At 37.4% G+C, this 19,881-nt stretch overlaps 1 protein-coding gene across 2 annotated transcripts in view; it reads left to right on the top strand.

Annotated features, from left to right (window-relative positions):
• Window positions 1-19,881, top strand: part of astn2 (astrotactin 2) — a 491,396-nt gene that overhangs the window by 252,733 nt on the left and 218,782 nt on the right. For both annotated transcript variants that reach the window (XM_030065131.1, XM_030065132.1), the window contains exons 8-10: window positions 2,043-2,127; window positions 2,693-2,767; window positions 10,448-10,585. In XM_030065131.1, coding sequence (XP_029920991.1) covers window positions 2,043-2,127; window positions 2,693-2,767; window positions 10,448-10,585 — 298 coding nt within the window. The remainder of the gene's footprint in view (window positions 1-2,042; window positions 2,128-2,692; window positions 2,768-10,447; window positions 10,586-19,881) is intronic.

The raw sequence follows: 19,881 nt of genomic DNA, 5'->3' as shown, positions 1-19,881 counted from the left end.
CTTTCACTAAACTCTGATTGCTCTGTAACTGATTGTAGTCTTTCCCAAACCTAATTGTCTTTTAACAGGAAAAGCAGAGTTCCTAGAGGATATTTAAGAATGAAACATTACTCCTTCATGTCACGTGCAAAACCAGAAAATATAATAGCTCAACATTATTGCCAAAATAATGCTGCCTTTTTGGAAAAACAGAAGGGTGTGGGCTTTTCTATACCACCTATAATATATATGGTATTTGTTTAGGCGTGATATGAATTTACTCCCTCATATCTCTCGACAGATCATAAATCAAATGAGTGGGTCCTACTTCGAAATGCCAGTGCTTTAATCCTGGCTGCACTGAAATACCCAAGGGTTTCAAATAAAAAAAAAAAATGCATCAGACTGCGCCACCTCTTCACATTTTAATGCTTCCTTTTAACCCAGGGTCTGCAAAGGAAAATAATAAAACACAACTGCCACTGGTAATGTCACAGCACATTTTTGTCAAGTGTTTACCCTGTTACCCTGTTTTATTTATGGTAGTATAAATTTCCTTTAGTGGATCATGTAAATTATTTGTGTGCATAGGTTCGACTAGAATATTCAGGATAGTTGAAATAATTCAAAATAAAACTCATTTTATTTGGCAGGCACAGAAATGCACAGGATTTTGTCAGTGCAATTTTAGTTAAATGAATTATAATAATTCAGATGTGCAAAAAGTAGTAACAGACAAATAAATCGATTGTGAAAAGACATACTATTTATTTTATTATTTTTTAAAATCAAAAAATGCACGCCTCAGTGCCATCCCAGAAGCCTCATGTATCTCATATCCACATGTTATTTGGCCTTGAACTGAAACAGCATGAAACCAGAGAACCAGAGGGGACATGATGGGAATTTTTCAGGGGTTGTATAATTGAGTTAAAAATCAGTTGCTAGGCACCATGTGACGATCTTGCATCTGTGTGCGTGGAGATGACAACATTCATGTTCCTTGACAACATGTACTGAGAATATGGTTCACAAACAAATGCTGTTTGTGTTGTATTTGTACAGTTGGGGGAAAGACACTGACTGCATGAGTCACAAGGCTGTTTAGTTAAATAATTTTGTCTAGAGCTCTGGAGAACAAGCATGTTTATACCTAAACTGCACAACCCAGGTCAAAATGACCCTGTAATGTTGTTACTGTTGAATAATTTTTTCCCAAAAGGACACATCAATATTCCTTGTAACCCTAAAAGTTTGAAACATTTATCATTTTCAGTCTTGAGGAAGAACTGAGTTTGTAGCACAACTCCTGGGTTTCTATAACCTGGGTGCAAATGAACTGTAACTGATGAAAATTTGCATCAATTTTCAGGTCTCCACATGATTGTTTAAGGTCTGTAAGTGGAGTTACAGGCTGCAGACATGCCTACAGGCATTGGTATTCTGTAGATCTATAAATCTTGATGTGCACAAAAAAATGTGGGTATGCAGGGTTTTTTTTTTTTAGGTCTCTGCTACAAAGTATGATTGCTACAGCACATTTATTATTCATGAAACATAACAAAACCGAAACTCAAATTATAAATAAGTTATGGCTCATTTTGACCCGGGTTATGGAAAAAGCGCCAACGTTTGTTGCTGTGTATTTTAGGGAAAAACAGTGATACGTTTTATGAAATTGTGCAGATAACACTAAAGGTGCTGTGAGTATGCAGTATTCAGTCACAGCCAAAGACCAACATTCAGCAAAAATGATGGGATGTTTCAAAAACCACGGAGGGTGGACTGAATCTGACAATTACTGTCATCAGGCCCGGTGCAGAAGAACATGAATTATACAAACAGTGGTCAAACTATCAAAGTATGTTGAGAGAACCCAAGGGGAGGTTGGCTGGTTAGGAGCAGCTGCCAAAGTAGGTTGCAGTCCAGCTGATTATTGGACAAGCCTCCTACACTGATGGATGAGCAGGGTTGGAATGGGTTACACACAGGGTAATTCATTCAGCTGTTGAGGATAAATGAATATATCCATCAGATTGCCCCCCTTATTGTCTTTCCCGCAGGAGAATGCAGCTGTCATGAGGGCTATTCCCCTGATCCGGTGCATAAACACCTTTGTGTTCGCAGTGACTGGGGTCGCAATGAAGGGTAAGTCCTATCTGCACCTATCTGTTTGCTCCCTGTCACCGCACTTAAATTGAAAGAATGGACACAGATGGTGGAATGAGAGAGACGACCAGAAAACAAGGAGAAAGGGAAAGGATAACATGTGGTGAAGCAAAAACACGGGAGGATGGCGAGAGTGGGAGATAGAGACAGAAGAATAAGAACTCAAGAGGGTGAGATAAATAGTGGAAAGAGAGAAAGAGGTAGGGAGTGAGAACAAGTCAAGTCAGCCCTCTTCCCGAGTTTGACCTTTTGTGCTTATTAGCTGACTGAGACAATGGCTGGGTCAATAAAAAGGCAGACCCCTACTGTTATGTAAATCCCTGCCTTCAGCTGGATGTAGTATATCCTCGCTAATCACAAATCAAATCCCCATTCACAATCATGTAAAGGAGGGTGATGTTATTCATATGAAAACAGCTCTCCTTTCTTTCTTCTTTCTCCTAGCTCTGAATGGTTTTTGATATACTTAGTTTAATTCCAATGAGAATATTTCACATATCACAGTCTTTGAACTGATGTTCCCTTTTCTTTGTCCTTTACCAAGGCCTTGGCCTTACACTAACCTGGAGAAAGGCTATGACCTTGTTACAGGAGAGCAGGCTCCAGAGAAGATATTCAGGTAAGAACCCGCACTTCTGGGACCATCTACTGGGTGCATGTTTTTGGCCGGTGTGTGTCACCAAAGGGACAGACAATAGGATGATGTGGCTGAAGTGCTGTGTGTGTGAGAGAGAGAGAGTTAAGATGAGCTGCCCACAGGTATACATAGACTCATAGAGTGACACACACACACACACACACAAATAAACAAACACATTTCTTGCTGGGGTGGAGTTGTGCTCATGGGCTCTTGTGAAGAAATAGCCTCCGGGGCTGCCCTGGATGGACTCCTTTCAAATGCACTCACTGCCATTTTTGTGACACTTCTGAGTCTTGATGGGGTCATTGTCTCTGACATTTTCCAAGGAGTGCAGGACTCAAAGGACCCATGCTCTCACTGCAGCAGCTGGACTGAACAGGTCCCTCCATAATTCCATTATCTTGTTCTGTCCTCTTTTTTTTATTGGTGTTTTTTGTTAAAGTTGAGCATTTTTTGGAGTTTTTCTTGTTCTTCTATATTGGGGTCAGGGTGTTTTTATTTATTTATTTATTTTTTTTAGTACAAGATTTTTTTTCATTTTGGTCTTTTAAAATTTCTTTAAATTGTAATGGAAAAGTTTTTTTTTTGTGGCTTCAAAATCTAGGATAAACTTGCTTCGCATTTTAAAAATTCTACATTAAAATATTACTACTACCACTACTACTACTAATAATAATGATGACAATAATCAGTTACATAAATTTAATATTGTCACCATTAGTTTAAGACACAATAGCGAAGTGTGCAAAATAAATTAGTGAACATTTAGGAAAAACCTATTTGATCATAATATAATGTCGTATAATTTCATAAAAGTGAACATTATATCATTGATATATTTTATTTTACCTGCTAAGATTTGATAACAAGGGTTCTCTTACTCTTATAACATGACTTAACATTTATTAACAGTTTGTTATGTTGTTAAAAAGAAATGTGTCATCAAGTGTAGTTGACAGATAAATAGCAGCACAACACACTACTCTGGCCCCTATTTAAAATAATAATAATAATAATAATAATAATAATAATAATAATAATAATAATGATAATGAAAAAGACAAAAATATTTTCTGTGTGGGTGCCTTTAACAAAATTGACTTTTTTTTTTTTTTTTTTTTTTAAATAACATTAAATATATTTATATTTATCAACAAAGTCACCATATGAAAACAGGATTATGCAGATAAAAAAGTGCAAAAACTGCCACATGGTGCATTTTCGTGCCTTTCTGATGGAGCTGCTGCAAATACGCTTAAGTGAGCACTGACACACAAAGGATTGCTAACGCTAAAAAGCACGGCCGTGCGTTCATGGGTAGGGGAGACACTGGCTGAACTGGGGTGGACATACAGGTAGATTTCTGACAGCTCATGACTAATGCACACAGCCAGGAGATGCAATCACAGCTTCGAGTACACAGTCCTTTTCAGCAGTGGTATACATTTTTCAGCACCCTCTTCCTGTGTTAATACTCCACACCAGTGGCCTTGCTTCCTCTTATGGATCAATGTGGTATTACCTCAGACAGGGTCCTAGAAAGCTGGAGGATATGTGTGATAGCTTGCAAAGGTCAGGATCTTGCATTAGCATAGGTGTTTGTAGTGTTTTTTTTCCCCCCTAAAGTTAATTATTTAAATTAATTAAAATGGTTGGTAGAGGAGAAGGGGCATATTGGAAGAGGCAGTGATATCTACTTAAACAAATAAAAGTTATAATTAAATTCCTTCTCAAGCATCACTCCTGATTATTGATATACATTAAAGGCACTAGAAAACTAGAAAAGTTTCTTAAGAAAATATATGCGTTCTTCATTTGTAATCTGTGAACGTTGAATTGTTTAGAAATGGTTTAAATATGTTTCAAATTTGATTATTGGAGCTAAAGCAATCTGTCAATCAGAAATCCTCTAGAGACTTTGTACAATAGATACTATATTAACCTGAATATAACACTAGCCTGACAGCTTTTATGAAGAAATAGTTTTTGAAATGCAAATCTTGTGTTTTTCTGACAGAGAAAGTCATTTTACATCAAAATCCTTCTCAGTTTTAAATGTAAAAATTCTCCTCTGTTGTTCGTGGATCCTCAGATGACAAGTGCTAAATCAAATGTGGTCTAAGAACTTCAGTTGAAACTTCTTGTGTCTTTCTGTAAATTGAACCTCCTCTGTCTTTCAGCAAAGTTAATTAGTACCTCTCTCTCTCTTTGCCGCTGTCTCTTGCACAAACAGAGCAGCGGTTGTTGCACAGACAGTTGTGTGTGTGTGTGTGTCTGGGTGTTTTCATTGTATGGACATGGAACCGGTGCTGCACAAAAGTAAAGGATAATTTGCTAACTACTTTTGCTATTTTCATAGCTAGCAAGTGGCTTTGTAGAAATCATTAATTTAAAGTAACACAAACTAGGTAACAATACAGGTACAGATAAATATATTTTTGTTGTGTTGTTTGCGATAGATTGTATAAAAAAAAATGATAAAGGCTAAACACTGTATAGCCATGACAGAGCAGTTGTACAATGCAACAGTAGTCAGTATATCACATTGGCTAATTTAACTATATACTGTATCTATCTAAGTAAAACATTTACCTTATAACCTTACTTTATAACTTGGCAAATTTCACAAATAGTAAGCTAATTGCATCGTTTATACATTCGTCTGTGTTGTATTTTAGGGTTGAAGCAAATTACCTGTGTTGTCTTTTGGGTTGGAGGACTTGTTGGACACAATGTCTTGTCTGTTTCCCTGGTGAATTTGTAATTCTCCGTCCATCCTGCATGTGGTCATTTTCTCTTCTTAGGAGTTTTAGAGTACTGTGGGTCTTATGAGTGGTGGTATTGGTGCATTATGCATAACTTTCTCAATATTTATTTAGTGTTAGAGTCCAATGTATTCAAGCTACACACCAAGGGAAGGAAGAAGGAAACAGTAGCTATTTCATCCAAATTAGTTCTGAAAACAAGACAGCACAATTTTACTTTGAGGCTTAGTAATTTTACCTGTATTTAAGTAGGGATGCACCGATCCTCTTTTTTCGCTTCCGATACCGATACCGATATCTGAGGTTTAGTATCGGCCGATACCGATCCAATACCGATACAGAAAAACAACACTGAATTACCTAACAAACGTTATGTCTCAATGTGTAGAAAAGACTGGGATCATTCTTTTGTGCAAGGCAACATCAGACTTTGACTTAAACATTTCTTTCTTATTTTTTTTTTTAAAACAAATAAACAGATATAAAAGTACCAAATTACTTATTTATTTAATAACTGTGCACCAGTACAGCAATCTAAAATAAACCAATAACTTTACAAGCTTGGTCAAACATGTAAAAAATATAACAAAACCTCTCCTGGTTCAGTCAGTGCAATTAGGAATATAACACCCAATGTAAAATAAATAATAAAGGAGCTGAAATTGAGGAAAAAAAACAGCTTCACTAGCTTGGTTGGTAGACATTCAAAATAAATAGCAATCAGCTCTTGACAATAGATTGGTGCAAATAGGAATTAAACATCCATTACAAAAGCAGCTGATTAAAAAAATAGCATCACTAAGCTTGGTAAAAAAAAAATAAATAAATAAAATAATAATAATAATCATAATCATAATCATAATCATCATAATAATAATAATAATCAGAGGTAGTCCCAACTTGTCAAGTTTTTTCACACACATAGCACTCAGTGTCAGTGCACTGTTCCAGCAGATTTCTCAAGCTTCTCAAGCTCAGGCTCAAGCATCACTGGCAGCTTCTTGCTTAGGAAAGCAAGCATTTCTTCTCTCTCGGCTGTGAGTCTGTGGTTAATTAGGAGCCAGAATCTCTTGTCCCAAACAACCAACAGCGGTTATCCGTCCATAACAATGAAGTTCAGTATCCTCCCAGTGATTTTTGTTGCCTGCACACTATTAGGTGGAAAATTTTCACCTCTTTCCTTCATCTCCTTCCAAGTTGGCTGCTTCATACCGCCTTTCTTTTTGTTTATTCAGTTCAACGAACTCAGCGCGCTCCAACCCCCGGTGGGTTGGGGACCGCTGCTATAGAGCGCGACCCGGTACCGCTCCGCGAGAAAGTCCGCGAGACATTCCATACCGGGCTGTACACCCTGACTGACACCGCATGTCGCGGTGAAATTTCTGCAGGTGCTTGATTAAGTTAGCTGTGTTTCAGCTAGACGTTTTACCATTTTGAAAACAACGCGAGTCTCCGCATGGCGAGTTGCTAGCGCGTGATGTTACTCACAGCGCACAGCATAGAATTAGACTGAATAGATCGGCCCCTATGGATCGGGCCCATTGTCACCGATACCCGATCTAGAATTTTCTTTAATATCGGGACCGATACCGATACCAATATCGGATCGGTGCATCCCTATATTTAAGTAGCTGCACACACTATACATTTAGTGGCTCATATACAATTGATTTCAATAAAGACTTGTACTTCAGGTGTGTTCATCTATTCAAGTTCCTCAGGGAGCCTGGGTTGCATTCATAACTAAGATATTTGCATATTACCTTCCTGGAAGTGTCCCCTAAAAATCACCAAATATACACCTTAATATTCATAAATATACTTTTTTTCCCCACTAGCATCTTTTATTGGCTTGGTATTAATACTGGAGACAGAGAATAATACAGATGGCAGGAAAGATTGATGGGAAGAAGAATTTCTTGCATTGATTTTATTTACTTGGACTGTCAGCAGTTTCTGTTGTCCCAGTCAGGCAGAGGCTCACTTTTCCATGCACACATAGTTCTCCATTCAGAGACACATTTAATAAGGCCTCTATATAGTTTGTGTGTGATTTATGGGCGAAGTAGAACAGAGACAATCAATGACTGCTCCAGTGGCACAGGAAGAGCATGATGCTAGAAGAGGAGAGAGAGAGGGAGAGAGAGTGTCTGCTCTGTCAGTGTCTTCTTTATGAGTGGATATGGCCATTGATCTGGTTTCTAAATCATTGTGTTCCTGTCTATATGCCAGGGTCAGGGCCAGTGGCACGTTTTCCAATATTCTGAGTGACTCTTTACAGACTACTGATTAAGAGCTCATAAAAAGACAAGCACTAAAGGCAAGACTGCCTTGACCATGACCAGAGTGCAATTTGTGAACAAAAAAAAAAAAAAAAAAAGTCAGAGGGGAGGATGTTTATGAAACATTTTATTTGTGAAAATAAATCAGATCCACAGTGGGCCTATATAAACTATGTAGCATATTAGGCTATGTCTTGCAGCTGTGACAGCAACATTTATAAAATAATTCTATTACAAAACTCTAACTAGACCACACCTGCCCCGCCCCCCCAACCCTCACCCTCCCCCGGCCCCAAAACAAAAAAAAAAAAAAGAAAGAAAGAAAGAAAAAAAAGTGTGATATGTTCACTCTCACTGATGTGGTGTAAACTTCATGCCTTGTCCTTTCCTCATCCAGACACATAAGGGATGAGACCATACACACCAAAACAAAAGGTTGAATAATTTAACATGCCAGAACTAAACCCCCAGCATTACTTTCAGTCATGTGGATAGCACCAGTTGTGCAGATGTGCCAAGGTCATTTTTGCAAGTCACAGATTAATTCAGCTGTAAATGCAGCGCTCAGCAAACTGAAACACTAAATACATCCCCTCTGCCCGGCAAATCGCACCATGATCCATGACACCGAACATGGACTCAGTGATGCTGAATGTGTGTAAAGTCACATTAGCTGCATTTTGGTCAAGTCAAGTTTATTTGTTAAGTGCTTAATCACTTGCAGTCTCAAAGGGCTTCATAGTAGTCACAAATAGAAGCCATACATTAAAAATGAAAACTACAGTTTGCCCAGAAATCAAAACACCCACAGCTTGCACTGGTCCAACCTGACACTGGCCTGAGCCCCAGCCTCATTAATATGCTTTAATTCCAAGACCAGCCCGACTAATCAGTTTTCCCATAGAAAAACATGATCTTCCTCTGATGCCAAGTGCAACTGAACTACAGATGTAGCCTCAATGCTACTGAACTACAGCAGCAGCTATTTTGTGAATAAAATGCAAAAGCCTCTCGACTCGAGCTTTTTGTCACCTTGTCAGTATGTATTTGAGATATATGTGTATATATATGAGATCTTATGAGACATGTCTGTTAAGAAGGTCTAGAAAGCAGTTGCTTAAAAAAATGCCCACAGAATGCTTCCCACAGCATTTTTTTTTTTTTAATGTTGAGAAACAAGTTCAACTTTTCAGAAAAACTGTTGGTGAATTGCCATTTTTTAAGACCACCAATCCTGACGAAAAGGAAATACTGCTCTGGGGTGCATTTGGTTTCCCATCGCAACAACCACAAACATGCGGAGGAACAGCAACATTAAGGTGCCAGATGTCAGTCTGCTGTTTTTCAAACTCTCTCTGGACAGCTTCATTTTATAACTACAGAAAAAGCTTGGGCAAGTTGTCTCCTCTTTGCCATGGCTGGATGTAGCAAAAAAAACAAACAAACAAACAAACAAACAAACAAAAAAACACTAATTAACCAGTGATATCAGATGCAGAATTTAGTTGTTCCAATGAATGAATGAATAAATAAACATGCCTTAACTGTCTCAATTTTTGTAATAATGTTACAACATTTATTCAGAATGTGTAATAGTCATAACAAATCTAAATAACATAATTCAGAAGTCCGTGTGTGTGTGTGTGTATGTGTGTGTGTGTCTCTCTCTCTCTGTGTATTTGTATGTGTGTGTGTATGTGTGCATGTGTCCAGAGGTTTTGAAGAATACTACATATTCAGAAAATACTGTCTGAAACTACAGGAAATATGATGATTTTTTCATCCCTGGCCACTTTGTTTCTTATTCAAAACCCCTCCGTTTATTTATCCCAGTGTCAGCTGTCACTAGTATCTCCCTCTAAATTAGGAGATTATAGCATTTAGTGCTAGTTAATGACTCAGGCATTTCAAAGAACATTAGCTGCTTTATCAGCAATGGCAATGCTGATTGACCATTAGAGTTAACATTCACTAATTAACCGTCATAAACGAGACAGAGGAGGTATAAAGGAAATGATTTTATCTTACTCCATTACCACTGGTTACTGCTGGCAGACACAATACATTTTGGGATAAAATGAAATATATACTGCACTTTATTTAAGCTCATAATATTGACAGTAAAGGTGTCAGATTTGTGAAGGTCCTCTCTGGGTCTCATTATCGCCTTCATTCCAGTATAATGAAGATGATATGCTACTTTATTGATCAAAACAGGAAAACCCACTCTGTGCTTTTGCCCAGCTCTAGGGAGGTCAGAGTGCAGGGTCAGCTAAAAACACTGTCTTTGCAGCTGGTAAGGATTTAGTGTCTCATTCAAGAACTCTTGAGCAAGGCAGAACCTTATCAACATGGAGGTCTGAATGAAGGTCCCCCAGCTGAAGGACAATCTGTCCACCATGTCAACTTTCCATCCCTAATATGCATATACACTTTACTCTAAATGCTAAATTGCTCTTAAACGAAGAGGAGACCTAACAGGCCTCCTTGTTACACCCAGTGCACAAGACTATGAAGACATGCTATCAGTATTCATGTTTTTGTGTGTATACCTGTACATGTATGTGAAATATTGTGAATGACATTTGTGCCCTGTGGCTGTGCCAACCTAGGTCGTCCTACAGTCTGGGCCAAGGCCTGTGGCTGCCAGTCAGTAAGAGCTTTGTGGTGCCGCCAGTGGAGCTGTCAATCAACCCTGTTGCCAGCTGTAAAACAGATGTGCTGGTTACCGAAGATCCTGGGGATGTCAGGTCAGTCTGTACTAAGTTCAGAGGTTTTCACTATTAAAAGAGAGCACACTGCACACTAGCTGGTCTGAAAACTGTTATATTTACATGTAGTTTGGTAGTAGATTTTATCTAAATCAATTTATAGTACTGTGAGAGCATACGTTTTTAAAACCATTGTGGCAGTGCTTAAGGGCATTCATAGCCCTCACCCCATGTGATTTGAATTTATGGTAAAGGTTCTGGAGGAGATATTATAACATACTACTGATCCACTGTCCAAGAACAGCATTGCCTCTATTACACAATTAATTATCTGTACAAACAAATAAGAACTACGTTCAAATAATTGAGACTCACTGAAGAAAGAAAAAAGCCAGTTGCTGAGTTTCAAATTCTGATGTTGGCACTGGTCACGCTGAGCTACTTTACACAGCTTTGAGTCAACTTTATACACGCATTGTTTGATCATTCCAATAGCTATGGTGTAGTATTTTGGTCCTGCTTGCAACCAATAATTTGGAGTACTACATAATGTTATACTGAATATATTTAAAAATTTGATAAGGCCCATGGGCGCTGTGGTATTTAGTCCCCATGACTGCCCATGTGCTGACAGGATGATTGATGGACAGACAGACAGATGAACAGGAGCAAAAATATAGCCTCTAGAGGAGGTGAAATATAACATTAATTAATATGTTAGTTAAAATAAGCAGGATTAGGAAATTATAAACAAATGTATACAATTTGGTGAAATATTTTACATTATTTAGGTGGAGACTTCAAATAAGCCCACTGGGTTTTGTTGCTCCCCCTACCCTATATATTATTTGCTGTCTTCATCATTTAATGTATTTTTAAATTGTGCAATTTTGTCATGTCAACGGTCAAAACAAAACTGCAATAATATTGCAGTAACACCTCCATTAAATCATATGCACTACTAGCTGCTCCTCTTCACCACCAAGCACACACAGCTTGCTGGAGAAATGAAGCAGCTAATAGCAACCTGCAGCCTGTTTTCACAAGCAGGGATGACCTTGCCATCAGCTGGACACCATTAAGATATTTTTTCTACTTTGAATGTCTATAGAATACAAATAACATTAGGAATAATAACAGGAAATAGTCAGGTAAGTAGAGAGAAGAAGTCGTGGCAGAGTGTCTCTTGTTCACTTTGGAATTTTACCATTGCTGTTTTTCTGACGTTTTGCAGACACATGCTCAAGGCAAGTAACTTCTGTTTAGGCAAGAGCGGTATAAAATACATTTAACAAGTCTAGTCAGACAGTCTAATTTGTCTCCATCATAAAGCCAAAAATCTCAAATCTCTGATCTCTTTAAGTCATGTCAGTGCATTCGGTATCGTAGGCAATCTTGACAAACATTGCGTCCAAGATGTTCATTCTTAAATATTTATTTTTTTCTTTTCAGTTCTGGTAGTCTGTAAAAAAAAAAAAAAAAAAAAAAAAAAAAAAGATAGCTGCAATTTCTTGTCAGTTTTGTTTGTCTTTGTTCTCTGTATATGTGACACAATACCTGATCCTGCTTGACAGAGGTCTGTGCTCTCACATTTTATTTATTTATTTATTTTATTTGGTAAATGCCATCTTGCTTTGTTATAGCATGAGATGTTTACCTTTTTTGTTTTTAATTTCTTGGAGTACAATTGAGAATTAAGGTGAACACATTAGTAATAGCTGACTTTTCTCTAATACAAAGGCATTCGGCCTACAAAGGCATGCTGGTACGACGTCACACAACATTCACAGAACAGTGGCAAAAGCCCCATTCAACATTTTGCATTGAATTATTGGTATGTCTTTAAATAAAAAAGGAAGACTTCAAATTATTGGTAAGTACAGTTTGAAACATGATACAAACCTAAGGATTGCCTAAAAACAGAGATAGAAACTAAACCATGAAAAGGAAGAAATGTTATACCCTTTTAAAATAATAATAATAATAATAATAATAATAAAAACAAAACAACTGTCGACTTTCACTTAACAGAATGAGGGATTTGTAGCCCTTGTTTTGTCTACTTTCAGTGTGCAGACATACACTATATTTTCTTTGCCAAATAATGGCATCATTAAAGACGAGCATACCTAAACTCTTCATCTGAACAACTTGAAAGATGGTTGTTAGATATAACGTGCAAAATGAAATATTACCTCCACTGAGACCAGGATACTTTAACACATTCAGACAATGGATCCAAAAAGCTTCCCCTTGGTTAGATTTCTATAATCTATCACCCCTCTGACCAAAGGTTTAATATGCTCAGTGCCCTCTGTACACAATAAGTAATAACTGGCATTTTGAAACTCACTAAAAGTCTTGCCATGAGGTAAACGTAATTTCTAATTCTAATGATATATGTATGCTCGGCTAGATGATCCCCCAGGCATCTTTTTGCATGGTCTATGTAGGAAAAACTGTCCACACATGGACAAGACAGGTGGTATATGACAAAAAGTAGTATTGCAGTTAATAAAATAATTTTGTGTATGGTCTGTTTGTTTTAATATCAGCAACACATTTAGACTGCACAACATTATCACAGTGAGGACAATGCATACATGCATACAAGAGCCCACTGCTTGAGTCAACCAAGTACCTTTTTTATCGAGACAAATGGAAAAAATACCAGGTGCTCATAGTTGTTAGGTAGTAAACTCCAGGTAAATACAAAGTGCTCTTGAAGTCAAAAAGATGATCAGCCAGAGAAGAGGAGCCCCTGGGCTTACTTCAGGCACACTCACATCAAGCCAAGGATGTAAGTTAAAATGCCTTTATTGGTTAAGGCATATCAAAGATAAAATCACACAATCAAAGAAGGTCAGGAGAGGGCCAGCCAGCTGGAAAGAGGAGTCAAACAGAGTGATGTTGTCCTTCCTTATATAGGCAATATGTGGCCAGGAGGTTTGCACTGGTTTACAAGAAATAATATGGAGGTTCCCCTCTGTTATTTCTGTTAATTCTGTATTTGCTTGTCATGATATTCTATGGTTGTGTTACTGCCTCCTATACACCCGTACTGTCTGTTTCTAAAGCTGTGACAAAAACTTTCAGTAGCCAAAACATGTCGGCTTTTTTAATGATTTAGCCACTACATTTATATAATAATAATAATAATAAAACTTTATTTGTATAGCACCTTTCATACAAGAATTGCAGCTCAAAGTGCTTCACAATAAAAAGAAGAACATTTGAAAACACATTAAATAAAACATTAAAAATAATAAAACACAGCACAGGGTGGAATTAAAAAGAAAAGGCTAAAAATTGAAATAAAATTTGAAATAAAACAAAAGATGCAAATAAAACAATAAAAGACCACAGTGTGTGTGTGTATATATATATATATATATATATATATATATTCCTAATATTTGGAGTGGCTGGATCACTGTCTTAAGTAGTCTTTTTTAAATATGAATAGTAAGTATTACTAGTATTCATAATAAATATTTATATATTACATTTTATGAATAACTCCCTCCTAGCTGATAGAATGGTCAGCTGTGTGACCAGTAAATGAACCAGTGTTGGTCATGCCTAAAATTAAATCAACCGAGATGTTTGAATGCACTTCTCCTGCACTAATAAGGATCTTTATGTGTGATCTGCGTTTAGAGATGTTGTCAAAACAGTGCTTTGCTGCTTGCATAATTACAGCAAATTACTTATTCATGTTAAGTGGTGTATCGTGTCTACATGTCACTTTACGACTACATGCATGCACACAAACACGCTTGCACAGCTCTCTCTGTGTCTCTCAATAACAAATATGTATTCACACAACACTATTCCCTTATCTTTATGCCGTTTGCAATGTTTTTTACCATCAAGCATCACACCTCTGATATGCAGTTATTGATATAAATTTGCTGGAAATCATGCTTTTGGCAGTGTGGTTGTTCTCTGCCATTGGTAGTGGGACTATTAAATGATTTATCAGTCTTAAACCACTATTTAACATCACACTAGTAAATAAATAAGGACTTTTGAGAACATTAAGGACAAAATTTACATTTTATGACTGGTTAAAAGACCATTTCAGTGGAATGCTGAGTTAATGTGTCTGGCTAATGATCAGTTCCCCCAACATTGGAGGATCTGTCAGATTGTCATTAATAATGCAGGCAACTCATTATCCAAAGCATTTTTTGTGAACAGAGGTCCTGTGGGAGCTCATGGAGTTTGTAGCTACTGCTCTTTTCTAACATGTTTGTGGAGGCAATGAAGCAGTCAGTTGGTCAGTCATGATAGATGTGAAAATACTAATTAAATTATGGAGATTTACATTTTTGCTCTTTGAAGTTAACCATATGAGCTTAATAGGTTTTATGACAGAAGACCACAATGTGAAATCTTCTGCCCTAAAGTGATAGTTTGGGCTCTTACCCATATTGTCATAACTACTACTCTTAGGAATGTAATCGATCCTCTAAACTTGTCAGCCTTTTCCCTGTTGTGGGAACGAATGCTTCATCGGGAGTGTTGTTCTCTAAAATGAATGCAAGTAGATGTGCTCCAGTAGCACCACGTTTTTGCAAGGTGACCCGAAGTTGAAAAGATGTTTTGAGGGATGCAAAACAGTTTGTTTAGGATTCATTATCAATGCTATATCCCGTCAGCTCACTTCCAAACTGGCAAAACTACTTTTGTTTCTAAAACTGCCACTGTATCACTACACAGCATGCCACATTCATTTGCTGTACGTAAGCACACCAGGTACAGACCATCAAAATGGAATAATGTTTCTTTGTCACTCATTGCTATGATGAAGTGCTGCTTTTAGGTCTCTGTGGAGGAAAGCCTAACACCAGTGGAGAGCAAAGAGACTTCAAACTCTCCTCAGCTAGCAAGGTGATAAAGCTGCAAAATCTGCCATTTTTTCTAAAATTATTGCCAATAACAGCCATGACTCAAAAAATATCTGTTTGCACAGACCACACAGCGGGGCCAGCACTACAGATAAAGATGTTTCTGACTGATTGACTGAATGACTGACCGAGTGTTCAAAGATACATGATTGGTTAGCTGACAAATGATGTCACGGGTAAAAACAGTAGTAGTTGTTTCTGAATGCTGTAGAACGTGTCTATAAGGAGTAAGTGTGTGTGATTGTGATTGTGTGGGTGTGCGCTTGTGTGCAGGGAAGACCATGTATGTGCGTATGTGAGATATCAACTAAGATTCCATTGATCAATTTAAGTGATAGATGTGCAGAAATACTAATCATCGCTCAAAATATTGTTAATTTGGAGTTTTTGATAACTGGAAAAGAAGCTACTAAGCAAAGAGCCGTTTTAGAGCCAAAGGAGCCGGCTCTCATTGGGAACCTGAACCACATTATCTGACTCACTGAAACAAATCTGAACTCTCATGACTATATCATGGTTGAACAGAGAGCTGCTCAGTTTCTCTCTGACCATGTCACCTTTTAGTATTGGCTGAGCTTGCATGGAATCTGTGCGGAGGTGATACCAAAAAAAAAAAAAAAAAAAAAAAAAATACCAGGTACTATCCGCAACTTTTGCCTGATGGAAAACCAAAAAAGGCAAGTAGAGTAGAGTGAAGTTGAGCTGTAGCATGCGGTGGAAAAGCAGCTTATTTCAAATAAAAAATAAGTTGCGGCTATTTAACTGTACCAGTAATGAGTGTTTGAAAACTGCTGTCCAGTAGAGCCACTGCTCACTGAACCGAGGTCAAAACAGCTGCTTTTTAAATGTAGTCGCAGTATGGCCACATACTAGGTTTTCACCTTGTCTCGTTCTGTTATGAATTTGTTTTTCAGTCTCAGCCACTTTTCAATATTGCATAGTCCTTGGAAATATGCAAGGTTTTTTTTTTTTTTTTTTTTTTTTTTTTGTGATGTTACTCTTGAATTGCTATGTTCCTATCTGTCAAAAAGAATATTATCTGTTGTGAGAAATAATTCCTCTTCTTCATCTGCTAATCTTACATGTGGTGTCCCACAAGGGTCAGTGTAAGACCCCTTTCCAATTTAAATTTTTATCGTCCCCTTGAGCCATGTTATTCTTTAACATAACAACCTCTACCACTCTTACCCTGATGATAGCTGACTGTATTATTCACTCAAAACTTCAAATCCTAGCTGTCTGGCACCTTCAGGCCTGCCTAACAGGCATTCAATACAAGAGGCCCCAGGTAAATGCCAACAAGTCAGAGAGTGTTTTAGTTGGTCCTCTGAGTCAGATATGCTTTCTTAAAGACAAACTTGGAAAAGGCAAAAGTGAAACCAGTTGCTAAAAACCAGGGTGTGGCATTTGATTCTGGCCTTTGTTTTAATTATCAAAATTATTAATAAATAATGAATGGATAATAAATATGAATTTAAAATCTTTGCAGTTTCAGCCCATGCCTTGTTTTTTAGTCAGGTACTTGTAACATATGATGGAAATGTCAAACAGAGGTGGACGCTTTTCTGTTGTCAAGATCAGCATCGCTACTCTCCCCAGTGTGTGCAAAGTGGAACTCAGTGCAGTTTCCAGCCAATAGCAGAGCTTTACAGGGCTGGTATGCCTGCAGCATGGTGCAGATTTTTTTTTTAACCCAGTGTTGCTTGCTTTTCTTGCTTACACTCACTGAAAGTTTAGATACCTTCATGAAAACTACTTGCTGCTATTATTTTTTTTTTCATGCCACCCCTCCAGCTCGCATCATTTTCAGTGAGGAACAGGTGTTTGTCAGTGACAGGAATTATATTATTAAGTGGAATGTAAAAATTTACCAGTAAAAAAAAAAAAAAAAAAAGGTAAGGCTTATTTTATAAGTTATGTTAAGCTATGTTATACTATGAGATTATTTTAACTGGAGTAGATTGAGCTACATTTGATTTCATTATTGTGTGACTGCAGCCTGTTTGAAAACAAAATTTTTGTGACAGAGATTTGCGAAAAGGATAGCTTAGAGAAATGTACAAGTAAAAGTATTGTTGTGGGCAGACAGCTAGAAAGAGCTTGTAGCCTTTAAGATTGCCAAATTATCTGTCCTGGTATAACAATGAACAAACCAATATGTACATAGTTTCAACTAAACTTGTGTTTCTGTAGCTTGCCCTCTCACTCATTACACCTGTTAAAATTCTACCTACAGGACACTGACCAGGATTTAATAGTACAAATTTTCTCCTCTGATACAGTGTATGCTGCAATCAGTGTCAGTCGGGTAGGACACAAATGTCATATAAAGGTGGATGCTGACTTGACACCTTTACTCCCAGAAGTGGTGATGGGCTGCTATATTACAAACAAGGTGCGACCGCCTGAGGGTTCAGGTGTCATTTTGTTTTCCAGAGACTGTGTGCCTGTAAAGCCTTTTGAGACTAGAGTCGTGATTTGGGGCTATAAATAAACTTGAACTCAAAGGTGATGTGTCAGCTCATACTAGTATGTCTTAATTAGATTGTTTGGATTGCATTTTTTTTTTTATTTCACAGTTAGCCTAAGTTTTACAGTAATATCTTACTGTATACTCTGCAACAAAGTATGGATTGTGATGCTTCACTCCTTATTTGCTTCTGTTCACTGAACTTTAATCATTCTATAATCACCTCCTCTTGTGCACTAACACATATGCCTTTACTCAACTGGCTTATGAAACTTGCAGCCGAATTGCAGCCAGAGACTAGTTTTCCCAAGACAGACTTGCCAAAGTCATCTAGGATGAAAAAAGATAAAACTTTTGTCACTGGATGCATGGTTAGATTCTCGTTGTATCTGAAAAAGCAGGAAAGACTGCTGGCTCTATTTTGGAGAGCAATATTTCCAGTTTTTTTTTTTTTTTTTTTCTTGCAATTGGCAAATATTTGCAAATCCTACTTGGCCAAAAACTATAACAGTGAGGCAGGGCTACTCAGACTTCCATTTACTTACAGTTACTGCCACCATGGTTACTGCCTTTTAATTAACCAATCATGCAGTGTTTCATTAACTTGTATACATTAAATGTGATATTTATTTAAAAACAATATGGGTTGAATTACCTGCAGTCTGGGTGTCATGCTGAACCAGGCCAGTGCAGATCTCGAAGAAAGTGTTTCTTTTAGCTAACAAGTGATGGGCACACGATCTGGTGCACTCACAGCAGGAGTGAAGTAGGAGCCAGAGGAGTGCTTCTCTCTGCTTTTTAAAGCTTCTTAAATTTTTAAGGGTTCAAATAATGGTAATAAGGATTGATATTAATCATGATAATAATAATAACAAAATGAAGTTCAGCCATTATGCTCTGCCCATTGGTTTATACATTATATATGGTTTATACAGTAAATTTATACATTTATTTATTTTGTTTTGGGAGCCAGTACCAGAGATCACATGTGCGCTATCCTACAGATTTGAGTGGGGACATGGCTAGATAAAATTCATGATAATGACGTCATGTGTTTGTGTGTGTGTGTGTGTGTGTGTGTGTGTGTGTGTGTGTGTGTGTTTAGAATAAGCAGAAATCGAGTCCAAGTGGGCAACAAACAACAACAGCAACAAAAAACAACAATAGCAGATGCAGCACTGCCTTTCATTTTTTTTTTTTTTATAACCCTTTTTGCTGAAAAGGGTTATAATCTCATTCTTTTTTTTGTTTTTTTTTTTTTTTTTTTTGTTCCGGTTTTAGCTGTTCAGTTGATTTTTTATATACCGCATATTTGAAACTGTGCTTCATTAATTCATCAGTTAATAAAGCCATGGGTTCATTAGACTGTGTTAATACAGTGTGTGTCTGTCTGTGTTGCTGTGTGCACTTATTTGAGTGATGAATGCAAGGCCATCAACCCAAACAAGTCAGCAAAACATCCTGGTGTGAGTGCAGTCACATGCACAGCTCAGTTTCCCTGACAGCACCTTTTGTTCAGTCATAACAAATACACCTTATAAATGTCTTATATAACAGCAGAGCTCCATAAAATAATAAAAAAATCCAATCTGTTATGTTTCTGTTCTGTGTTTAATACTGTATGATGTCTGTTTAACTTCAGTTCCTGCTGTCATGCGGTCCAGACTGAACCTTCACTGTTCTATTCCCATTTTAGAGAAATAGAGAAATCCTGTATATCCCATACTTCTCTGCTGTAACTACAACCCACAGGGTGAAGGCCCTACTATGCACCATGCAAAAATGTTCTTGCCCAAAGATGTAACCAGAAAATACTTTGTTTTGTATAATTATGTATACATTTGGTTAGTGTTTCTGGGGGCACAGTCTCATTTCAGCTACAATGCTGAAAAGTTTATGTGCTATCAAATTGTCAGAAGTGGAAGAATGATTCCCCTGTTTCCTGAAGGGAT

The sequence above is a fragment of the Myripristis murdjan genome, chromosome 12 (genome assembly GCF_902150065.1).
Source record: "Myripristis murdjan chromosome 12, fMyrMur1.1, whole genome shotgun sequence".
Taxonomy (NCBI): Eukaryota; Metazoa; Chordata; class Actinopteri; order Holocentriformes; family Holocentridae; genus Myripristis; species Myripristis murdjan.
This window is presented reverse-complemented; position numbering and strand designations above follow the sequence as displayed.